Raw genomic sequence first — 11,438 nt, 5'->3', positions numbered from 1 at the left:
AAATTACAGTGGTGCTTTGGAGAATGTGGCAAGAGCTTTCAGAGGCAGCAACCTTATTTCACCGAATGCCTGCAGTTCTAAAACTGCACAAGCAACGCACGTGCGTCCCTGGCGGCTCCCCCCACCATCCAACAACACAAACATTTTTTCTTGGGAATGTAGCTGGACTTTCCCCCCACATTATTTATTTATTTAAAAAATTTTAAAACTTTCAGGCCACCCTTCAGTCCCTTGTATAAAATGAGGTTTAGAACAAATTTAAACAACAGCAATTGAAATAATCCCAAGAGGGCAATGAGTGACAAACACATAACAGGAGAACTGCAACCACTTAGTGCACTAATTGAAGGCACTCCGGTCCTCAGCTGCCACCAGTATCTCCAGGAGCACATCTGGGTCCAGGAGCAGTCCTGAACTGCACACCGATCCTTCAAGTTGTCGGCTCAGTCCAGACTCAGCTGTCCCACTGACTGACCACAGCTTTGTCCTGCCAGGCAGTGGTGAAGCTAGAGGGGGTGCAAAGCACCAAGTTTTAGTACAATGTGTAGGTAGCTGCTCCCCCTCCCTTTTCGAGCCCCTGCCCAGAGTGGCATGCTGTGCTGAGGCTCCCTGCAAAACTTTGTGCTTTGCACCCCCTCTAGCTATGTCACTGCTGCCAGGATTGCATTTCAGTTGAGTAGCCCACACCGTCCTTTGCAGTTGCCCGGCAGAATTCAGGGCGTCAACACCCTTCCTGGCTCCAAATGGAAAGGAGAGGTACAGTTGGCTGTAGTCATTATAGGTGAATTCTGAAAAACCAAACAGAGATTGTAGATGCCATTGCATCTAGTTCATCCCTTGTTCCCCAATCAGTCAGGGCAGTTTGGCACAAAAGTTTCCTGTGTTTCCAGTACAAGAAACATTTGCAGTCACTGAAGGTGCAGTGCCACAGGAAGGGTGTCTGTGCCCACAGCACCCTCCACCGTCACCCTGCCCTTGACCATCACACCACAGGAGCTCCCCTACTTAAGACCATTCCACTTAAGTCCTTTCAAGATACGAGGGGTCTGTGCCTGCAAACACTGTTGGAATGCACATTATGTAGCTGGAATTCGCTCCTTTGCAGCAGATGGCCACCTTTGGCACCTGTTGCTGCCTATCCTCGCTCTTGCCTCCTCCCCAACAGACGGGCCAAACAGGTGGGCGGCTGGCTCTGGCTAAGAGCCCTTTGGCTTGTCCCACATTTCACAACATGTTTGCTGCTGATGATAGCAGTGCTGGACTAAAGAACAAAACCACTTACACGCAGACCCCTGGAACCTCACCGAACTGAAGTCAGGGAGCTGCTGTGCCTCTGTGAGTTTTGGGGTCTGCCTTGTGCCTTTGGGGGGCTGGTTACCATGGCTGTGTCCCAGAAGCCTTGCCTGGTGCACTGCAAGGGTGAGCCTCTACTGGAAATGCAGCTCTTCCCAGCTCCACTGCCTTCTTGCCAGCTGCCTGCCCCCTCTTGCTCCATGCATGTTGCTGACTAATGCTCTGCTCTCTCTCCCTCCCTCTGTCCTGGGGTGTCTCTTTGTTTCTCTCTTTCCTGCAGGGGAGCCGCCACCTCGGCCACCTCAGCCCTTGATCCTGCTCAAGAGTAAGTGGGGCCACTTTCCGAGCTGCCATGCCCGCTGCGCCTGCCCTCTCTGCTCTCTTTTAGTTCCTCTCTTGACAGGTACCAGGGGAGTGTGCTGTGAGCTCCCGGCCTTGCACCTCACCCACCTATGCCTGCCTGGCCCTGCACACACAGACCGCACACCCAGGGTCCCAAGAGGCAGGCAGCGAGTACTCCACGCCCAGAAATACTCGCAGATGTCCAAAAAGAACAAGGGCTTCCTTAAGCAGCTGATACCATGGTTGATATTGGGCTGCGAGGGGTTTTTCCTCCCTTCCATGCAGCCTGTTGGACTTTTGCCTGGTTTTAATTGCAAATGAATTGTGCAGTGTGTTTTTTCATCCTTATTCCATTCATCCTTACAACAGAATTTTGCTCTTTTTCTTAGCCTGTCCTGAGCACTGCCAGGTGTTTATTGCCTCTAGTGAGCTAATCCCCTCCAAGTTTATGATGAACCCCAAATATTCTTATTTCTGGTCTCTGCTGCCCTCTGGTGGAGGAATCTGAACATTCCCATAATGTTAGTTTATGTCTGGAGTTGAACTACAGTACTGTCCAGAACACTTGCAGAGACGCAGCTTTTCGCTCTCCCCCAAAACACCCCTTGTTGCTGCATGTTCTGCAATGGCAGGGTGTTCCATTCCATGCCAAGGTGTTGCTCATTTGTTTGAAAAATGACCGGCCAATGAATGGTCTCCCCTCCATTATTTATTTACTAGATTTTTAATTTGCTTTCCCTTAACTTCTCTAGGTGGCCTTGCCTCTTTGGTGTTGTCTTCTCAGAGACCAACGTGACAGGCACTTTCTCTAGACATAGAAAATATAGTCACATGCAGAACTCAGGCAGTAGTGTAGCTAGAGGGGGTGCAAAACGTTAAGTTTTGCCCTGCGCTTCACCACAGCATGCAAGCAGCCCCTCCCTCTGGAGCCATCAGGGCCCCTAGAGCAACCTGGAATGGCTCTGAAAGAGGGGGGAGGGCCACTTAGATGCCACAGTGAAGTGATGTGCTTTGCACCCCCTCTAGTTACACTACTGCTCAGAGGTCACCATGTTGGCCCGTTGGGAAGCATCTCAAAGCCACAGGAAGGCCATCTCTTTGTTAGGATCAGCCAAAACATCGCAAAGTCACAGTGCACGCTGCTTGATGACACACAATGCTAGCCAGCCCAGTGCTCTGGGGTGCCCTCTATGATCCTCACACTGTGCATTCCACTGACTCCCCTACCCCAAGGTGTGTCTGTGTGTGTGCAGGTCCTATTTGGAAGTTTTATGCTGCAGTCCAAAGCATGTCTACTCTGAGTAAGTCCCATTGAGTTCAGTGGGATTTACTTCCAGGCAAATGTGAATAGAATTGCAGCCTTACTCACACCGATCTGGAGTATGCAACAGCATGTATTAATCTTGCTAACTGACAGTGGTAAGACCATGGGGTTAGAGGAAGCTGGGGTGGATGCAAGAGTGCATGACACTGTGTGGGGATGAGCATGTGTGTGTTTCGTGCATGTAATGTGAAAGCAACAACCTAGAAGGCAGTGTGCTCCAGCTCTTCTTTATTGGGCCCCTTGATAATCACATGGAGCCACTTGTTTCATATGGAGTTGATGGAGCTTGCCAGCTCCTTCCCTCTCTCTGTTCAAGGAATAGTGTGGTCTGGATTGCAGTATTGAGTTCTGAGCTCTCCGAGGTGCGTTGCCCTGCCCTGCAGTGCAGACTAGAGTAGATTCTTCCAGCTGTCTGATTCTATTAATGTTTGTTTAGGCTGGGGGTGGGGTGGGGTGGGGTGGGGGGAGTGACTGACGTACGTGGCCTTATCTGGAGTTCAAAGTCTGAGAACAGAAGGTGAATATATTTGTCCCCAACATTCTCTCTCTCTCTCAAGAAATCAGACCCACCACAATGACCTCTGGCAGTGTCAAATCTTGCAGAACAAGTCAGAGGAGAGTCAGACCCACACAGTGGGGTGTTGGGACTGGGCCTTATGGATCATCCCAGGGAGGCAAACTGAATCTCTGGAAGGCATACAGAGGACCGCAGATGAGCTGGGGAAGCTTCTGCCATTTCTGGGGAGGGCTTCCTGTGGTTTAAAACAGGAAGGTGTAAAAGCTTTCACTCGAGGCCTCCCTAGAATAGCCTCCCACCAGTGGCGTAGCTAGAGAGGGTACAACGCTCTAAGTCAGGGGTGTCAAACTCGTTTCATACCAGGGGCCGAGTATCATTTATGAAGCCTGCTGAGGGCCAGAAGTGATGTCATTAGGCAGGAAGTGATGTCATTAAATGGGGCATAACCAAAAATAAGCACTTTTTCTCACTTAGGAACCCATTAGCTGCAAATGACAGAAGAGAAAATACGCAAATCCTCATCATATTTCAAGCTTTGGGAGAGCCCAATTTTCATGTGGGCTGCCCTTTCAGCAGTAACACCTCAGCACTGCCTAGCAGCTGAGAGCCTGAGGGCCAGATAAAAAGCTTCCACAGGCCGCATCTGGCCCCCGGGCCTTATGTTTGACACCCCTACACTTTTGCAGGGAGCGTCACCGCAGCATGCAAACAGCCTCTCCCTTTCGGAGCCGTTCTGGGTGGTGGGAGCAAAATGGAGGCATTCGCATTGACTACCCCCAGTTCCACCCTGCATTCACCTCCATTTTGCTCCCACCACCCCGAATGGCTCTGAAGGGGAGGGGAAAGAGTCATTTGCACACTGCAGTGAGGCTCCCTGCAAAACTTAGTGCTTTGCACTCCCTCTAGCTACGCTACTGCCTTCTACACCTGCTAACTTCCGGAGGGGTCTCTGCTATGTTGGCCTGTTGCAGCAAATACAACAAAGCCTTTTGGTCACCTACAGGTGAACCTCTTGATTTCTGTAGAACAGTTTTTCTGGACTGCAATTCACTTCCTCAGGTGTGTGAAGTGCAGAAGACTGAAACAAAAAGGTTTGCCTATAAGGTGTCACTGGACTGTTTTGAAATCCAAGGGTTGTTGGGAGTCGAATCTTCTTCCCTGCGCCTCCCAGTCCTGCCTCGTCAAACCAGACATGTGGCGCAAGGTCCTGGCCACCACTTCCTTTCCCTCCCTCTGCACGTGGCAGTCACTTCATTAAACCAATTGTTTTCCTTTGCTTTGATTCTTTTACCTTCCTCCCTAACATGTCCTGCCTTCCTTTTTAGACTCTAAGCCTGAGGACAGAGACTCTCATTTCTAACTTCTGTACAGGGCCTAACAATTTTGAGCACAGCAGTCACCAGTGAGGTGCTGTGGGGCCAGAAAAGCAATGCGGGAGGCAGTGATGTTGCCTCACGTCTCCTCCAGTGCAAGGTGGGGGAAATGTGTGTCCACACATTAATGGCCGTGCCCACTGCTTGTTCACAGTCCAGAGTCATAGGCAGATGACCTCGCTGGGAGGGCTGAGCAGACTTCTCTCATTTCTGTGCAGTGCCCATTGAGGCGTCCATCAGACTCAGACCCTCACCCAATTCCTTTTTCCTTCCAGAGCCCTCGTACGATCCTGTGAGTGAGGATAACCCCCTCTCCTTGAGTCTCAAGCAACTCTGCCTGAAGAGGCCAGGTGGGCCCCCGCGAAGTTTGCGCCCTCCCAAGCCCTCAGCCCACGTGTTTGGCACTAAGGCGGGTGAGAGGCTGCTGCTGCCCCGGGCCAAGGGGGGCATTGCACCTGGCAACGAGGTGACACTGATAGACTTTGGGGAAGAGCCCATCCCCACCGTCCCATCCCCTGGAGGGGAGCTCTGTGCCCCGTCATTGGCCAGACTGGCCATGGAGGCTTTCTCCTTGTTGGACAAGACGCCCCCTCAGAGCCCCACACAGGCTCTGCCTCGCCCCCTCCACCCAACTCCCATTGTGGACTGGGATGCCCGGCCCCTGCCTCCCCCGCCCGCATACGACGATGTGGCACAAGATGAGGACGATTTTGAGGTGCGCTCCATCAACAGCACAGAAGGGCTGGCGAGGCTGTGCTCTGGCGGCAAAGCCTGGGAGAAGGGAGAGCCCAGCAGTGGCTCTGTGTCAGAGAGAGATCGTGCTGCCCTTCCAGTAGAGGACAACCTGTTCCTGCCGTCTCAGGAGGCCAAGCAACCGAGTCCTGCCCAGACCACCGAGATATTCCAAGAGCTGCAGCAGGAGTGCATGAAGCGCCTCAACGTGCCCTTGGGGGCCACCTCTGTGGCTTCCACACCCAGTCCAGGGGAGGACAAGCCCCAGATCCCCCCTCGTGTCCCCATCCTGCCCCAGCAGCTCCGCAGAAATGAGCACAATCACTGGTCTGGGGAGCTATTTCCAGCCTCTGGAGGCGAGGAGGACCGACCCCCCCAGATCCCCCCACGAGACCCCTTGTCCCAACCCAGCTCCAGGACTCCCAGCCCGATGGCTCTGCTGGGGGGGTCCCCACAATCCAGGGCCAGTCTGTGTTCTCCACTCTCCCTGGGCTCCTACCTGTCCACATCTCCCGGGAAGCAGCCCATGCCCACCACCCAGAGCTTTGCCTTGGACCCCAAGTACGCCACGCCCAAAGTGATCCAGGCACAGGAGAAGGAAAGTGCCAAGGGGCCCTGCATCCTGCCCATTGTCAAGGATGGCCGGAAGGTCAGCAACACCCACTATTACCTGCTCCCTGAGCGCCCACCTTACCTGGACAAGTATGAGAAGTTCTTCAAAGAGGCCAAGAACCCGGAGGATGCTCCACCTCCTGCCAGGGTGGTCACCACAGCAACCGTGAGGCCCATGGTCCAGCAGCAGCCAGACTGTAAAGCCAACTTTTCTTCCAACAACAGCAACCTTGTCGTCAAGGCTTCCTGTGGCCTCCAGAAGATCATCTATGATGGCAAAGACGACCCCAGGCCCTCCAATAAGATACGACTGGTGAGTGTCTCCCTCTGCTTGGCGGCAGAGTGGGCAGGAGTTGGTGGGGGATGCTAAGGCCACCCATGTCCTGCCATTTGAACAAAATGTTCATAGCCAGACGTGTGTGTGTGTCTTGCACTGAAAGAAAAGCCCAGGGTGCTGTGTCCAGAAACACAAAATTCAGCATCCTGCATAAGACCCTGAGAGGACTGCAGCTCAGTGCACAGGTCATGTGGTTGGCTGTGGAAGGTCCGTGTTCAGTTCCCAGCACCTCTGGGAAGGACAGAAAAAGATTCCTGCCTGAAACTCTGGAGAACTGCAGTCTGTGTAGACCACACAGTGGGACCAATGGCCTGACTCGGCATAAGGCAACTATTTTCAACTGGTGTGCTGAGGCACATCGATGTGCCACAAAAGGTCCACAGGTGTGCTGCGGGACTTTGGAGCACAGCAGTTAAAAATGGCTAGAAAACTCTTCCGGGTTCTGTAACTCTGTTTCTAGAGCAATTGTCTGTAGTTACGAATTGTCTGCCTCACTTCCTCAGCTGGCAGAGGAAAAGGGACAGACAATTCATGACAGTTGCTCTAGAAACAGAGGCGCAGAACCTGAACGAGTCTCCCAAAAGTGACATCACAAGAGGGAAAGACCGTAGAGGTCCATGTGCCATGGGAAGAAAAAGGCTGAAAATCAGTGGTTTAAGGCAACTTCCTTGATGTGCACTGAAAGCTTCTGTCTTTACTTGAAAGGCAGGGTTCTTAGGGAGCAGTAATTGTGAACCTGACCCTGGTGCTGCCTGGTGCCAGGACCGAAAAATGCCTCCCCCTCCCACCCAAAAAAAGTCAGTTTTCATGGAAAACCAAAAGTGCCATTTTTTTGGCATTTCAAGGACTTAAAACAGCCATTTTCAACCACTGTGCCGTGGCACACTGGTGTGCCGCGAATGGTCTGTAGGTGTGCCACAGGAGTTTGGGGGAGGGTCATTTATTAGTAGGGCCAGTGGGGGATGTGAGCCCTCCACCAATAGCATGGTGTGCCTTCTCAGTGGTCCAAAAACTGATGGTGTGCCTTGACAATTTTAGTACCTTGTCAGTGTGCCATGAGACGGAAAAGGTTGAAAATCACTGCCTTAAAATGTCTTCTGTGGGACTGGGGAGGGCGTGGGCAGCCTCTCCAGCCCTTAAAGGCCTTCTAAAGCCTCAAAAAGTTGTCGTCCCCAAAAAAGAAAAAAGTGGCAGTGGAGAGGAAGGGTCGCAGTGCCACCCCCCTATGGGGGGCTACCCATGGCATTTGTCCCCCCGACCCTCCCAGGTATACCGGTGGGGAGAAGGATCCTATGAACAGTGCAACGTTCAAGGTTGATGCACTAATGAGGTGCAGTGTGGTGACCATTCCAGGGCCTGACTTGAAATACCAATCTGACACCCCTCCCCCGGTGTGATTTATAGCTTGCGTGCAGCTATTTCAGCAGCCAAGGTGTGCCCCCAGGGACCCTTGCATGGCCACAGAGAATGTTTGGGGCTTGCTTCGCTCACCACATTGCCCAGCCTTCCCGTTTGTAAGGAAAGAAGCAGCCTGTCCTGCAGGAAGGGCTCATATATTGCATCCAGATGGCCCAGGCTCAGTTCCTGCATCACCAGCTAAAAAAGTCCAGGGTGCCAAAACTGGAAAGCGGCAGTCAGTCTGGCAGTGCCAGGCCAGGGAGACGGACAAGTCAGGCAGCAGCATCTCCACACACTCATCTGAAATCTTGGCACAGGCCCCCGTTTTAGAACCGGAGGCGTTTCCAGGAGTGCACCCTGGTTGAGTGTGCTGTTGAGTCAGCGGGCTTCACTCCCTGCTGTGGCCAACCCCCAAGGGGCAGAACTGGTTCCCACCCAAATTCCTCTTTCCTCACATTCAGCAAACTCTTGAGAATGTCCTTGTCTGGTTAGGAACTCCAGAAGCTGCCTTCCCTGAGAAGGGCACACATCTCAGTCTCCCCCACACTGACTGGCAGGGGCTTTCCAAAGTTTCGGTGCAGGTCTCGCTCCGCCTACCTGGAGTTTCCAGAGACTGCGCCTGGGTCCTTCTGCACTCAGAGTCTGTGTTCTGCCCCTGAGCAGCGGCCCCTCCCCGGAGCCTTTCAGGAACCCATTGTGGATCCCCCTGAGTAGGTGTGCCTTCCTTCCTGCCCCTCTTTGTTTTCCCTAGGTTCAATTTGCTGTATAGCTTTTCCACCTATCGGTGCAGAATCAGTACCCTGAGCCTCTCTGCTCTTGGGGTGTCTTGCTGCAGGTCCAAGAGACTGTGCATGGAGTCACGACCGAGGAGTGCCAGGCAGCGCTGCAGAACCATGGCTGGAACGTCCAGAAAGCCATCCAGTATCTGAAGGTAACGGCGGCTGTGGGATGCTTGCTGTCTTACTCTCCCCTCCCACCCCCAGGTGGACAGGCAGGTGCAAGGTCCAGTAGGCATCCTTTCTTTAGCATCCTGGCATGACTGAGCCCAGGCACCACCAGGTCAGCCTTTGCAGCACGCGACATCCCTGGCTGAAACGGTCTCGGGGCTGCAAAAGACACCACTGCCTGAGATCCTAGATAGCTGCTGCAGCATCGTCCATGCTGGGCTGGGCGGTGCACTGGTCTGCTTTGTGCTGAGTCAGTCCTGTCAGGCCAGACCATTTCCTCCACTCTTGCCTACTGTAGTTGTTAAACCCTCCTGGCGGGGTCCATGTCACTTCTGTGATCTGTGTAGCACATTGATTTACAACTGGTGTGCCACAGCACATTAGTGTGCCACAAAAGTCTGCAGGTGTGCTGTGGGCATTTGGAGCATGGTGGTTGAAAATCAGTGAAAAACTCTTCTGGGTTCTGCAACTCTGTTTCTAGGGCAACTGCCTGCAGTAACGAATTGTCTGTTCCTCTAAGGCAGGGGTCTCTGAATCCCGGCCTGGGGGCCAGATGCGGCCCATGGAGAGCCTCTATTCGACTCGCAGCCAGCCTCTGATCCCCTGAGAGCCTCTGGCCCAGTTGACCAAACAGAACCAGAGTTGTGTTTGTATGAACTTTATTTCCTTGGCTATGTTCGTGCTTGGAGAAATCCTGGGCATTTGAGCCCATTCATTCATCTAAGTTCCATCTCTAGTGCATTTATTTAAATTTTTTATTTAATTTTTTTTTTTTTTTGGCCCTCAGCACCCTTTGGCCAAAAAGTTTAGAGACCCCCTGCTCTAAGGAGCCAGTGGAAGAAGCGGGACAGACAATTTGTTACTGCACAGTTGCCCTAGAAACAGAGCTGCAGAACCCACAAGTATCCCATAAGATGGAAGTGACATAACAAGAGGCAAAGCCATAGAGGAGATCATAGAGGTCAGTGTGCCATGAGAAGAACATTGAAAATAGTTGGTGTAGCAACTGTTGGCATTAAATATATCTTTTTAGTACAAGGTAATTGCAGAACTTGATCCTTACTCTAAGGAGATATTGGAGGCCTGATTGTAAGTTGTGTTTCCAGGACTTGCCTATGAAGTGCTTCCCCCTTGTGTGTGTGTAGTGCTCCCTTTGTCGTAGGAAGGGATGAGATGGGATGTGGTCCCAGGGAGCCGTCTCTGTGCTGGTGTCTGCATGTTTTTCAGAGGCCCTGCTAACCCCTCTGGTGTGCTGTCCCTCCCCCACAGGTGGAGCAGCTCTTCTGCCTGGGACTCAAGACACGTCTGGAATGTCACAAGGTTCTGGAGATGTTTGATTGGAACCTGGAGCAGGCCAGCTCTCACCTGCTGGACCCCTACAGCACCTTTCGGCTCAAGTAAGAGCTGCCTGTCCCTTAGCGCTGGGTTGTGGCTGGGTAGGGCTGTGTGCACTCTCATTGGGTCTCTCCAGGGGGTGGGGCTCTAGGGGTGGCCACAAGGAGTCCCCAGCAGCCTCTCCAGTGAAAGGGATCTCAGGTAGCTGAACTGGGAAGGGGCTCCACTCATAACCTTGGAGAGCCTCCTCTTTTTAGAGCCGGCAGTGCTGGCGGCTTTGTGACTTCCTGTGTCACAAGGAGGGCCAGAAGGGGGAAGCAGGATTCAGGGGCTGACTGTAAACAGCAAGTCAAGGGGTGGGAGGAACACACTCGCAGCTGAACACAGCAGCTAGCTCTGGGCACAAAAGGTGTTTTGCCTTCCACTGCCGCTGTTTTTGGGGCTCATTTCTGAGAAAGGAGGGGAGCCGGACCCAGTTCTCCCAGCTCGTATCTTCACATTTGCCGCTTTGCCTTGCAGACGGTGACCACCGGCAGTGCTGCGAAATGGAAGTGTGTGACCCACTATGGGTGCCCCTGACAGTGCTTCCCTGAGGACCCCCGTCTTCCAGGCACACGGCCCAAGAGACAGCGCCGAAGCAGCAGAGGAAGGCGAGGCGGACCCGCCAGGCGGGCCCTTCTGCAGTCGCGGGTGGCGCTGAGGCTGCTTGTCCATGTTGCTGCCCCCTCCCTTCGCTTCTCACCGTTGCTCCCATTGCTTGCAGTTGGATTTATTTTGTAAAGAGAAAGTGTTACATTAATATATAAATATTCTATTCTATTTTGGAGACAACAGGATGGTTGTCAGATGTACATTCGCGACTACAGAAACCTGAACAGGTTGGGAATGGAGATGCAGGGGGGGCCCTCCTGGGGACCAGGAATGAGAGGTCTGATCGCAGAGCCTCCCACCGGAGTCCTTCGAAAGGCACCGCTGTGGTGGATGGGGAGGCAGGTGAGGCAGAGCCTCCCCACCAGAAGCTTTTGTCTTCCTGTTACTCTCAGTACAAAATGTTCGTGGAACGCCTGTCGGGAATAGTAATGTTATGATCTCGATGCGCTGCACATCCCAGGGTGTCCCACATGTCTGTCTGCACGTGGCAGGATGTGAGCCGTCTGTTCCAGAAGCACTGTGTTCCTCAGCAGTCCCTGTCAGACTGATCTGTGGCCACGGCTTCCGAGTTGTCAAG

The 11,438-nt window shown here is 53.0% G+C and overlaps 1 protein-coding gene across 4 annotated transcripts in view; it reads left to right on the top strand.

Moving 5' to 3' along the window:
• Positions 1–11,031, top strand: part of TNK2 (tyrosine kinase non receptor 2) — an 86,148-nt gene extending 75,117 nt beyond the window's left edge. For 3 of the 4 annotated variants that reach the window (XM_066619502.1, XM_066619503.1, XM_066619501.1), the window contains exons 12-16: positions 1,574–1,696; positions 5,125–6,506; positions 8,764–8,859; positions 10,145–10,272; positions 10,730–11,031. In XM_066619502.1, the coding sequence (XP_066475599.1) occupies positions 1,574–1,696; positions 5,125–6,506; positions 8,764–8,859; positions 10,145–10,272; positions 10,730–10,736 (1,736 nt within the window). In that variant the 3' untranslated portion in view covers positions 10,737–11,031. The remainder of the gene's footprint in view (positions 1–1,573; positions 1,697–5,124; positions 6,507–8,763; positions 8,860–10,144; positions 10,273–10,729) is intronic. The other variant, XM_066619504.1, reaches the window with a different exon arrangement.
• Positions 11,032–11,438: the final 407 nt, after the last annotated feature.

Source organism: Tiliqua scincoides, chromosome 3 (genome assembly GCF_035046505.1).
Source record: "Tiliqua scincoides isolate rTilSci1 chromosome 3, rTilSci1.hap2, whole genome shotgun sequence".
Taxonomy (NCBI): Eukaryota; Metazoa; Chordata; class Lepidosauria; order Squamata; family Scincidae; genus Tiliqua; species Tiliqua scincoides.
Note: the sequence above shows the minus strand (reverse complement) of the source record. Positions and strands in the feature narration are given on the sequence as shown.